Genomic DNA, 12,780 nt, shown 5'->3' with positions numbered 1-12,780 from the left:
CTCTTTGTGGGGGCGGTTTACGCCCCCTCGGAGCTGTTTGTATGTTTTCTTGGGTGGGTTTTTTTTCTGCTTCACAGAAGTACGAGAATTGTCTGTAAGACTGAGTTAAGGGCTTTCCTCAAAATTAGTCTCCTTGAAGCACACAGGCCCACAGAGAACATCGAGCTTGTTCTGGGAGGGGTGAGAGGCTGGCAAGCCAGGAGGAGAGGATGGAAAACATTATTTGGTTGCAAGTGCGTGCCTCCTTTCAGGTGCTGGAAAACAGTACAAAGATTGGCACTTCATACAGTAAGCAAAGTCAGAAATTAAGTCCTTCAATTTAACGAGCTAGGCTTTGTGCCTGTGCAAATTTTCTAATCGCAGAAGCAGCAAAGGCAAATACTGTTATCAAAGGCACAGCGCTGTTCAGTAAATGAGCCAGGCTTCTTTGTGCTATCAGCAAATCTAAAGATAAGAATTAAATCTCCTCAAAGCACATATCTGAAGTATAGTGTAATAAGTTGTGTTGTTGAAGCAGCCTGAAAAGCAGTGGCAATTAGACGAAACATTCCTTGCTTTAAATGAGCCCAGGCAAATCTCTATACTTGGCCTGCTAAGGCTCAGAGGGAAGGGTTTTCCCTTATTAGGGCTCTCTGCTGTGGCTCAACAGAGAATTCAGGGAAACGTGAGCAGCTAATAGTATAAAAAGGGTAATTTTTGTAGGTAGATTGCCACAGTCCTGCCTGCAGGGGCTTTGCTTTGTACTGCACCTCTCCCGACAGATGCTGTCTCCAAGGCCAGCCCAGGGCAGCCCTCCCCAGGCTCGCTTCATCCTCACTCTCTTGCTTCACCTGGAGGGGTACAGTGAGGCTCGCAATATTGATGTTCTTTGGTGCCTTGTTGCAGGAGTTGGATCCTTAGGAGAGCCTTTAAAAAAAAAAAAAACCCACACAAAAAATTGGCAGGGGAGGGCCAAATTTGTTGTCAACCGCAAGCAAAAGGGCAGATGTCCATGTGTGTGCCGGGGAATGCATCCAGCCTTTCCCCTGCCGCGGTGTTTGTGCAGGGATGGGCACAGGTGTGCTGCTCGACTCCTGTATTTGCCAGGCTGGCGTTCTGCATAGGGCTTGTTGTCATATTCACCAGTGAATAATCTAAATTATCTGAAAATTCAAGGGCCTGGAATGAGTTTGTGTCTAAATTCTTCATTTAAAATAGCGGAGCCTTTGGGCGTTGGGTGATGTGAAGCCTCCAGGATGCTGCAGCCCATCCAAAAGCGGAGATTTCAGTGCAAGCAAACTTACGCAGCCCATGTCTGCCCTGAGACTCTGGGGAACTTGTTATATTTGTATTTGTTGGGGTTGTGTAGGTAGGTGTTTTTCCTACGGCTTCTTATTCAATGCCAGTCTGATTCATACTTTCAGCTACTTGTAATTTTTGCGATTAAATTCCTCAGCGGTGATAAGGTCTGGCGGAAAACAAAGATAATGAGACAAGGCTAGAATGTGCTTGTTGCAGACTTGCCCGGTTTATGGATATTTCCTAAATTGTTTATTTTTCAGATTAGTTCTAAAGGAGCTTTTCCTCTTGCTTCCCAGATTGATAAATGCACAGGAAGGCAAAATTAGTATTTCAAAGGGGAGCTAACAGTTTAAGGCTGTGACTGCTTTTTTGTTCTTGTACGTACATGAATTCTGATCTCGATCCCCCAGATCTGGATGTAATACAAGTAACACCAGCACTATTTCCAATAATAATAAGTAAAGTGCTACTTGGGTTTCATAGCCTGCCCCTTCTGATAACATCTGTGATTCAAAGTTAATCATCCACACGACACAGAAGTCAGCAGATACATTTGAATTCCCTTCTGTCTATTTAAAGCCCTTAAATTACCCACAGGTCAACCCATGGATGAAAGCCACGGGTTTTTTTTAAAAAAAACAAAAACCAGGAAAGAAGCTAAAATGTTTGCCAGAGCACCAGGTTGCAGATTGCACCATTTTAGTACAGCTGGGCCAAAGCAGGTGCTGGCATCACCCTGTTCGAGGGATCCTGAAGCCCCGTCTTTGCCTCCCCGCCTGCAGCCCTGGCTGCTCCCTGTCCTCCGTGGCTCCTGCTTGCAGCTGGCCCCGTGGATTACCAAGGTGACTCTGAGGAGAGACGTCCTTCCCCAGCTGATCATTTTACAGCATGAATTAGAGCAATCTGAGCATCCGACAGTCCCCAGATGGCCGTGGCGAACTGGGCTGCTTGTCACTTTGAAGCCTGGCACATGAAACCCGAAGGTTTTCCCTTGCTTTCAGCCTTCTACTGGTCCATGGAGCGGGGCTTGGGGCTCCTCAGGGCCACCAGCCGCTCCTGACCTGATGTGCATCCAAGGCACAGCAGCAGGAAAATACAAAATACACAATAGTCAGTGATAGAGTACTTGGAAACGCGTTAAAAAAAGATACAAATTGAATTGGGGTGCGATTTCTCCATGAAAGCATGTAGGGTGGGAAAAAACATGATAAGATGATGTACTGTATTTAAATGCAGGAAGTTCTTATTTTTGCTTGAATCCAATTGTCTGTGAGCCAAATGCTGTCTGAGTCAGACCCAGGTTTCATGAGTATCAGCAGAAGTGTACCTCAGGGCAGGATCCCTTTTATAATTTGTTGAGCTTCGCAAAAGCAAGAATCATTCTTTTTGCCTAAGGAGGCACATGGGTAAAACCAAAGATTTTAATTTATATTAAGAGATGGCCTATGCTTTTGAATTTTTAATGGCATTTCCTAAATGGCAACATTTAGGAAAGGCATTTAAATCCCAATACACACAGCTCCAGTTAGCTACACACATACCTAACTTGTTACTATCCCTGCAGCAAGCGGTCTTCCAGAAAAGTCAATCCTTAATAACAAGGTCTTGAAAAAAGTTGCTGGATGTTTGCCCAGTAGCCGTGCTTGTCATCGCGGGGGGTTTGGATGTGTTTAATGGACTTGAGTTGAAGGCAGAAAATTAAAAAGAAATCTAGAAAAAGAGAAGGAGCGAGCAACAGCTGAAGGGAGCCAGTGGGAAACCCGGGTTCAAGGGAAAGATCTCGAACTGAAAGAAAGTGGTGAGGATGTGGCCAGGTTCCTTGTAGCTCTTTCTCCACTCTTCCCAGACCCTGTAAGGTGTGTGGGTATTTCTCGCTCCATTTTCCCCACCAGGGATGCTGGTTGGAGAGGAGGTGGCTTGTCCTGAAAGCAGGTTTTGTGGCAGAAGAGATTCATCCCGGTGCTGGGTAGGTTGTTGTGAGGTTGGGAGACATTTTTGGAGAGAAAAACCAGCTGTATCCTGACTGAGAGCAAGGAGCCTTGACCTCCTGTGATTTGTTCTTGGGATAGGTTGGAGGTTGAATGGCGGCTTTGCATTTTTTTGTCTTTTGAAGTTCAAAATTCAGCCTGTGAGAGACAAACTTACCAAAGCAGCATGTGGGAATTTCTGCTTAGTTCCCGTATTATGAAAAGGAAAGTTTCAAATTCCCAGTTGTCTCACTCGCTTTGAAAGTTCAGCTCACGTAGATGTTCACCAAAATGTCAGAGGGGTTGTTTTTAAATAGGAGTAATAACAGTTGGGGGAGACTGACTCACTGGATGAAAGTCTCTTGTTTTTTCAACCTCAAGGAAAAAATAAGTAATTTGTAGTTGTACTCTCTGGCATTCCCTCATTAGCTTACCCCAGATTTTCATCAGTGAGATCAGGATTTGGACTGTGCACTTCCATGGTCATCAGCTACGTGACGCACCATGTCAATAAACGTGGTGGAGATGTTTTCTAGAGTAATATTCATAGAATCATAGAATCATAGAATTGTTGAGGTTGGAAGGGACCTTTAAGATCATCGAGTCCAACCTTTAGCCTACCCTGACAAGAGCCACTTCTAAAGTGGCTTCACTTCATCAGCCTAGAAGTTCCCTTAGAAAATACAGCCTGGATTGATGTCCAGCACAACCAGCAACCCCAGCACTAGATCATACCCATTTGCCCAGGACTGATATTCCATCCTGTGCGGTCAAGGGGTACGTTCACAATATTGACCGAGTGTTATTTGTCCTCTCCCAGGCGGTGGGAGTCCCAGGCATGCACTCTTTCTGTGCTTACTCTGGCCAAATCTCATCTCCAAGTTACATGACTCACTTCACATCCCACCACTCACAAAAATCTCCCCTCCTTCGCCTGCTTGATCGCATTTCTCTGAGTGGCTTTGCCTTTGGGAGTTTGGGGTTGAGCTGGGGGGGTTGCTCTGAGTGTTGTGAATGAGGTATGTATGTGTCTACGTGCAGATCTGTATCTACCACATGTCCAAGAACAGGAAACCTCTTGCCTGCTTTTTTTTTGCCTTTCCCTCGTCCTTTTTTGCTTTTGCTTATCCCAGGAAGCCTGCTCATTGCCAAAACATAAGGATAGTTTTTTAACACTTTGCCTTATGTTTTTGCTTCACCTGAAAGAGCCAGAACTGCAAGTGCCAATATCCTGGTGAAAAAAGAAAGTCGTTTTGGGTTTGTTTCACCCAGTCATTTCCAAAAGGATATAAACAGGCTAAATACATTCATAAAAATGCATGAATCACACTGTGGGGATTGTTGAATGACAGTAGCAGAGGGGCAGAAGTGTCAGGTTTTATACATGCTGGTGTAGGCAGACTCTCAAAAATTTTCCAAGTGGTGTTTGAAACCGTTAGGACCCACCGAACGCTGACTTTTTGCTAGTGCATATTTAGCTTTTCTCCTTCAAATGCCAATTTTTCTTTTGTAAAAACACGTAGGAAAATGTTGGCCTGATTAAGAACAAGAATGAAAAAAGGAAAGAAGAGTGTTCCTTACTTCGAAAATGAACTGAACTTTATCACGAGAAAAGGCTGTGAACAGAGTTACTTAGTTTGGGGATGAAAATATCTTAAATAGCTCAAGTGAGTTTCCTACACATGTGAATATGGCTTTCCCTTAAACCGACAGCTAATTCCAATGTCAGACTTTCCACCTGAGAATATTTTTATTTGTTTCTCTTGCAAGAAACTCCTAAGAATGAAAGTTTAAAACAAAAAACCAGTCCTGCATATTGCCCCATTGGAGAGCATTTTGTGTATCGATAGCCTGACTTCTACCCCTTGTGTTTTAAATGATTTTTTTCCCCGCTTTGTGCTGATCTTTAAGGATATGAGCATCTAACAGACGTTCCCACCGCATTCAGGCAAGGGTCTGAAATGACTCTGAATTTGTAATTTGGGAGGTACTGTGAATTCAGTGTTTTCTCTTCTTGCTAGTGCTGCGTGTTCCCCCAAGCCTCCAGAGCACCTGCAAAGATCCAGGCTGACGTGCCGGTACTGAGATCGGCAGAATAAGGACTTATATTTTTCTTATTCTGTCTGCAAATATTCACCCCAGGTTATCAGCTGGTAAATAAGACAGAATGGAGAGGTCTAGGCAGAGAAATAAAGCAGGAGCCGCAGTTTATTGACCACCCTGAAAAAGACGAAGGCTTCCTGCACTTGAGCCCCAGCCAGGAGGTCCTTGGTGGCCAGTGCAGTGGCTGAGGAAGGCACACGCACATCTGTTTGACTTTGGACACCCATGTCCAAGCCCTCCCATGCCTGATTACTGCTCGTTGCCTGCGGTTGCGTTTCTCCCTCGGTTTTGGCGGTGGCTGGAGAACAGGCGTCCGACCCCCGGCCGCCGCCAGCGGGGAGGCAGAGCCCTGCCGACCGTCCCGCCGCCGCCGCGCTGCTGCTGCTCGCTTTGCTTTTCCCGGAGCCAGGTCCAGCCACACAGCCAGGTATCTGGGAGGGCTTACGGCGGATTTTGTACAAGCTGAAGAAACAGAACTGAAGTAAAGAACTAAATAGGAAGCTGTTAAAATACTACTAAATTAAAGAGAAAATAACCACCTTATTCTCTCCTATATTTACATAAAGGATAACTTCTAATGCCTGCCCTTCTCACATCTCCTCCCAGGCCCTTTGTTGTGGGAATGCACTTATTTCCATCTCTCTCTCCACAAACTCCAAAGTAGGTGCTTTTCATTTGATCCTTTCAATCTTGATATAATTTATTGCAGCCTGCTCACATGAACGATAGGCTCTAGCACTCATATTCCCAAATGCTCCAGCGACTCAAGATGGTCACAGCTGTGGGGTTTTTCACGCCTTTTTTTTTTTTTCTCTCTCTCTTTCACCCTCCAATTGCCTTTTCTAGTGCCTTTCTTGTTCCCCGGGGAGGTGGCAGTCAGCGTAGCATGGCACCGAAGCTGGTTCCCAGCATCTGAGGGAGATGACAAGCCCTTTTTGTGATGGCGTCTTCAGGGGATAAAATGTGCTAACGCAATGCAAATCACCCTTATGAAACAGCCAAATGTCTTGGGACTCTGTCCTAAAAATATTCCACAAACATGGCTCTGGTGCATTTCTTTCATTTCCTCTAGTCGGAGGCCAAATCATCTGAAAATATATCCGTTTTCTAGCTGTCCTGTGTTATGACACAGCTGGAGTTGGTTAAAATCTAGAGGGCAGTATCTGGCTTACGCTGATGGGTCTTTGTGCAGCTTTGATTTATTATTCTAGAACAGCCTGTCCCCTCTTCCATCCTGTAGATAGTTTTGTTTTGTTTTAATGAGAAAACCAGAAAAAGGCTGAAATAGCTTTGCTTTTGTGCTCTCCATGTGTAATGCAAAGTAGAGGTCTAGGCATGTAGATTCCCAGATTTCTCCAAATTGAAGCGGTTTCCCCCCATTTATTGCTCCGCGGGCAGGGATGGTGCAGGTCATTTCAGGGGAGCCTTTGGAGAAACTTTGTCTTCCTCAGCTTCTTAGGGCCCAGAAAGACAGCTGATGAAGGTGCTATTTGTCTTTCTCCAAGCCAAATATATATTCTCACATTCTAACCAGAAAGCCAGCTAATTAAAAGAATACATTTAAAGCCTGGATGGTTTGGGTAATATAAGGAAAGCTAACTATGGTACTGGTTCAGGCCCTTTGGTGTGGTCCACAGAGCCACTTCAGAGGATGGAAAGAAAAAAAAATAATTAAGCTAATTATCTTGGTATTTGGTTTTCCTTTTCAAGTGTAAGCTTCTTGCGGCTTCCTGCTTTGTACAGCACAAGTGCGTCCTGCAGACAGGAAAGGGTGTCGGGTTTTGTGGAAGATCCTTCCCATCAGTATCCCGAGTCCACCGCAGCTGCATCTTTCGCCTCTGAGTCGTGTCACAAAGGTTTTTAGTTCGCAGCCAGTTTTTCCCTCCATGAGGGTGGCGATGCAAATCACGGGATAAAGGAAGGCTACAGGGGCAAATTTTTGTAAATGTGCACGCTGAAATTGCGATACACAAGGGTTAAAAGATGATTGAACTTTACCCTTAGTTATTCTAAACTGCCGTTGAAGAGAGAGCAGAGGAGAGGGAGATTTTAATGGAAACCATAATAATAAACTTTGCTGTAAAGTGGAGGAAGCAGGTCTCTTTAGACCGTGGCTCTGGTTCAAGTCAGAGATTACTTTCTAATTCCTCAATCTGTGCCCCCGGTGAAACGTCTGCTGGATGCCGGTTCCCTCTCCCGCAGCAGCTCCGGATGAACTGAAACAAGCCCCGGCTGCCTCGGGAGAGACGAGTGGGTATGTGACTGGTTGTACCGCAGCCTTACGGGGCGAGGAAGGGAAAAATCTCTGGTTTTAAGCCATCCTGGCACCTGACTCAAAGTCCTCTGAGGTCAGCCGGGGTCCCTGGATCAGACCTTCGTAATAAGCAGCCGTTGTTTCCAGACAAAGCAAAAAAAATCTGATTTTCTTTGGCTTTGAGGATTTGTTGTGTTTTTTTTAAAGGAGGAAGAGAACCTCAAAGGACATTTTGTTGTTTTCCCCCGAAGACTGTACTCTTGGCTGCAGACCATCTCTCCCGTACTCAAGCCCTTAAGTGCATTTTCTCTCTTTCCCCCCCTTTTTGCCGACAGAGGAGACTGGCTGCGCGTTGCCCTCTGCTATCCCAGGGAAGCTGTTTTCCAGGTGGTGGCTGATATCTACCAGCGCCGGACGGGGACGGTGCACAGCGTGAAGCACTACCTCGCCGCCGCTTCCCGGGCCAGTGCGCTCAACGGGACCGGCCAGCGGCTCTTCTTCTTCGACAGAGCATCGGGGTGAGCCCTGCATTGCCCCCCCAGGGTCCCTCAGGGAACAGGCAACAAAACCCTCGGGGCCTTTCTCGTGCCAGCCCCAGCACCTCCTCTTTCTTTCTCCGGGTTAAAATTTGGGCCCGTCCACCCTGCGTGGTCTTTGCACTGGTTTCAGGTCAAAATGGATTTACAGGCTGGAGTACCCGGGTTAGGTCTGGGTTTGTATCACCAAGCAGCGATTTTCATTGCCGTTAAGAAAATGACTGATTTCTTGCCTGGATTTAGCTCCTTTGAGGCATCCCTGCTGCTCAGATTGCTGCAGCTGTGGGTGCAGGGTATTTGTCAGAATCTACTTTACCTCAAAGGGTCATGGAAAAGAGCCCTCTCATGACTGCTGCAGCTCCAGCACTGAGATAGTCTGGGAAGTTTCAACTTCTTCGTATTCCCATAAAGACAAATTTCTAAGATCGTCACACAGTAAAAATTAGCTTTTTTGTAAATAAAGGAGAGCACCATAATACATGTCTCAGTTTGAAGGCATGAAGAGAGTCCTAGAGATGTTGCACTACCTTTATAAGACTCTAGAACACCTTTGGTTAAAAAAACATATTACGAAACTCTGTTTCTCAGTCAGCTGAAATAGGGAGGAAAAAAGTGTTTTGTGGTCTAACCATGGGTCCCATGACGCTTCACCTGACTAAGTAGCTGCTTCAGGAATCAATCCACAAGTGCCAGATTTGAAAATAAGATGGGATATATTTACTCATTCAACCAAACACATGAGCAATCGCATCCCGGAATGCTTTCCCTGCTAACCAGGCTCTTTGCTGATGGCCAGGTCTCTCTCATCATAGGAATTGTGAAATAACAATTCGCTAATTAATCCTCCTTCCTTTTTTTTTTTTCTTTTTTTTTTAGAAAGAAAGTTGCCCAGATTCTGTAAATAGGTTGTTTACTACTAAATAGTGGGGAAAATGGTTACACATGTGGGTGTGGGGGGGAAAGAGCCATTAGCTGCCAGCAGCCATCTGGACCTGGTAGATGAGGACTGATGGGTCTAACCTAACTTAATTCTGGCAGTATCAGCCTTTTGGTTCTCTGTTGAACTCAGCAGTGATTTTTTTTTTTTAGCCTTTCAGAACACAGAAGCTAGGGGATTGGCTTTTTTCTTTTCCTGTTGTTGTTTTTTAGACTTTATTTCATAATAAGTGGGATGTTTCCCCTTCTTTTTTTAACCCCACACGCTGGATCCTTGGAAAGGAACCAAGCTTACTCATTCTTTCTTCCAGACAAATAGAAACAAATATTTAGTTTTAAAAGAAATAGAATGAAAATTCCCTTTAAACCTCGTGTATCTTTTTGATCCTGGAGCCGAACTGAGCTGTTTATATAATTTCCTCAGCCTGAATTGCAGAACGGACACGATTGAAAACATACTTAGAACAGCTAGCAAAAGAAAAAAAGAAAAAAAAGAACTCCAAAGGCTAGAAGACCTGGCTGATTTCGGGTTTTAATCGTGCATGTCTAAGGCTAAGCTCTGCCTGGGGGCCAGGACAGTGTGGGAGATGCTGATATTTCCAGGCAAACCTGTCTCCTCCTGCGGAGCAGCCTGAGCATCGCCACTGCTCTTTCTCTGGTGGGATGCCACCACGCCTGGGGGCGACACGGGGTGCCTGGGGCTGGAGGGGGTGTCTGCCCCACACCACGCTTACCTGGTGAAGGCAGCTGGCATAGGGGCTGCGAGTGCCGCAGGTCTCGTCACGCCAGGATGAGAGGGGAGCTCGTCCTCCGTCCTTGCCGGACCCGTTTTGCAATGGCTGTGCCGTATTGCACCGGTCTAAGACAGAGCTGGTGGGTGATGTTGGGCACTGGGAGGGATAATGCAATTTAGGAAGCGCAGACCCTGCCTCTAGGCACACGGTGGCTCTGATCCATCTGTTTGCTCTCATTTGTAGGTACCTCTTTGTTCACCTGCAAGCCCACGAAGCTCGGAAGGGACACAGTTACTGCTCTCAGCAAGGCTGCGAACGTATTAAAATCACGGCGCATATGTACCCGGGGGACTCCTGGAGCTGTGACCCGAACCCCTTCCCGCAGAGGCCAGTGTCTGCCCAGCGCCCCGTGTCCCAGCACCTGGCAGGGGGGTGCCAGGTGTGTGGGGCCCCGCAGGTACCCCCCGGCCCCGAACAGCATCTCGGGTTCTGCAGTGTACGCGCAGCCCCCTGAGGTCAATTCATTTTCACAGCGTACAAGGAAAAGCTGTAGGGAATTCCCCCTCGTGACTCTGCCTGGCATCACGTAACCTGTGTAGAGGGAAGGGTTTTGCCTGGAATTCCTGCAGCTTTTGCTAAAATCATAGAACGGTTCGGGTTGGAAGGGACCTTAAAGATCATCCAGCTCCAACCCCCCGCCCTGGGCAGGGACACCTCCCACCAGACCAGGCTGTGCAAAGCCCCATCCAGCCTGGCCTTGAACACCTCCAGGGATGGGGCAGCCACAGCTTCTCCGGGCAACCTGTTCCAGTGTCTCACTACCCTCACAGGAAAGAATTTATTCCTAACAGCTAATCTAAATCTCTGCTTTTTCAGTTTAAAACCATTACCCCGTTATCTTTGTACTATGCTTCAAAGATAGCCTCAAAGAAATTGCTCACCTGGAAGCATGTGAATGCACATTCATGGCACCTTTTCTCGCCCGTTTCTTTCTTTTAAACAAGAAAAATAGTACTCTTGAGAGGGCTCGGATTGGATTGGCTTTGAATTCCAAAATCCGACATTCCTGCTGAATTTCAAACTGGGAAGTAATTCTGGTTAATAGGAATAACTGGAAAATTAGAGCCAGGTTCTCTTCTCATTTACTGTAAATTCACCCCACTCTAAATCCTGTAGAATTGTTTCAGGCTAATAGAAATCTGCACTTGAGTTTACAGCCAGGCAAAATATATGAAATTCATATTCAGGTCTTAAACTTAGTGGCAGAGTGACCATCGGATGTCCCTTCCAACCGGCGTTGCCACGATCCTTTGGTTAGCAGTGCCTTAACAATAGGCACTTACTTGTGAACCAGGATCACAGTTTGGAAAAAGAATTCTTCAAGTTTTGTGATCATACATGTATACACGAGCATTGGTGTCATTTTGTTGTTGAAAAGCAGCTTTTAAGTTTCTGTCTCTGGTGTCACTGCAGCTCGCTATCACCAGCACACCCTCAGTCAAGTACGTAAGGATCCAGATCCAGTCTCTCAGCAGGGCAGACGTACAAAACCGCTCGACATCTGCATTCATTAAGGTACGTTGTGTTATACCGCATTTGAAATGATGATTAAACAGGGGAAACTTTATCTCCAAGGAAAGTTACTGCAAAATCTCGCTGAGCCTTGGCAGAAGGAAACGGGAAGTTCCCCTGGAAGAGGCAAGTGCATTGTTCTCCCTTACAATTAACGCCATTAAAGTCATGGGGAGTTCGTATTCTATTCAGATGAGGATTTGAGCCCTCAGGGGAAAAAAAAGGCTTTTTATCACCTCAGAAGAGAATTAACACCACCACTCTAATGTAGAGGAAGGTGGGGGGGAAGCACACCAGAAGTCATTGTTTACAAAGGATGTGGGGGGAAAAAAACAAGTTTGTTTTTCTGATTTTCTCTGCCGGCATTGCAGTAAAAGATAAAAACAACTATATTTCACTACTGAAGGGGTTTGGGCTGTCAGGTTGTCCCTGCACATGCCTTATATGTCTGTCCAGACGGTGAAGGGTGACTGAAGTCATGCTTGCAAGGACACTGTCCAGGCTTTCATGCCTGTGTGCTACTGAATTACAATTAATGCTAACAAATGCCAAGCAACGCTGGCACAGCATCCTTAAGGAGCCTGAGCAGCCAAGGTCTCTTGCCACATGCACTGGCTGCATCATCAAAAATTTATCCAAAACCATTAGCAAGCAGGTGTTACTGGAGGCAGCATCCTCACCTGCGGTGAAGTGCAGAGACCTGTGTGTGTGCAGCACTCGTGGGACAGGCATGGGATCCTCAGACCTTCTTTGCCTTTTCTAAAGCTTTAATGCAAAGCATTGTTTTTCAAAGGGAGTTTTATTTCTGACGCACGTACTCCTCGCTGAAGGAAAGGCTGGGCTGGGCAAATGATGAAGATTAATGTCTAAAGGAGGATTTTTACCCTAAATCTTAAAAGGTGGGGAAACTTTGGAAATAAAGAAGTGAAGCAGAGAAGCGCCCACCACCAAAGCACAGGTTTTGTTCTTGTTTTGCTGAATGGAATGCCAAAGCCAGAAATGTTTGAAATTTATAACCCAAGCTGCCCAAGGACTGGGCGCCCTGCTCCAGCCCCCCGTGGGGCGGTGCGAGCCCCTGTGCTGGCTCCTCAGCGGGTCTGCAGCATGCGGAGAGGGGCAGGACACGCTGCCGGGCTGGTTCTTTCGCCAGCAGCTCACGTTTAGGTTGGTTTGCAGTGGTGGTTTCTCTCTGCTCCACGTGCATCCAGACTTTGACACACTTCCCAGGCTTAGGAGTGTGAGACAGCCAGGAGCGGGCAGAAGATTTAGTCTGTCTTTGCTCCTCCTCACTCCCCTCTGCCCACCCATGGCCGGGACAGTCATGTTTCCCTTACCCTTGACCCCCTATTGCATTCAGCATCCTCCAACATCTTGCAGAAGCCACTTTTTAACACTTG

The 12,780-nt window shown here is 46.4% G+C and overlaps 2 protein-coding genes across 7 annotated transcripts in view; both read left to right on the top strand.

The window, feature by feature from the left end:
• CEMIP (cell migration inducing hyaluronidase 1) overlaps positions 1–12,780 on the top strand; it is a 118,851-nt gene that overhangs the window by 37,831 nt on the left and 68,240 nt on the right. The gene's annotated exons all lie outside the window — the stretch shown is intronic.
• Positions 1–12,780, top strand: part of LOC134521212 (inactive cell surface hyaluronidase CEMIP2-like) — a 60,914-nt gene that overhangs the window by 40,817 nt on the left and 7,317 nt on the right. For 3 of the 4 annotated variants that reach the window (XM_063347427.1, XM_063347429.1, XM_063347430.1), the window contains 3 exons: positions 7,941–8,123; positions 10,055–10,268; positions 11,285–11,386. In XM_063347427.1, coding sequence (XP_063203497.1) covers positions 7,941–8,123; positions 10,055–10,268; positions 11,285–11,386 — 499 coding nt within the window. The remainder of the gene's footprint in view (positions 1–7,940; positions 8,124–10,054; positions 10,269–11,284; positions 11,387–12,780) is intronic. The other variant, XM_063347428.1, reaches the window with a different exon arrangement.

The sequence above is a fragment of the Chroicocephalus ridibundus genome, chromosome 9 (genome assembly GCF_963924245.1).
Source record: "Chroicocephalus ridibundus chromosome 9, bChrRid1.1, whole genome shotgun sequence".
NCBI lineage: Eukaryota > Metazoa > Chordata > Aves > Charadriiformes > Laridae > Chroicocephalus > Chroicocephalus ridibundus.
The sequence above is the reverse complement of the archived record's forward strand: the minus strand, read 5'-3'. Positions and strand labels throughout refer to the sequence as shown.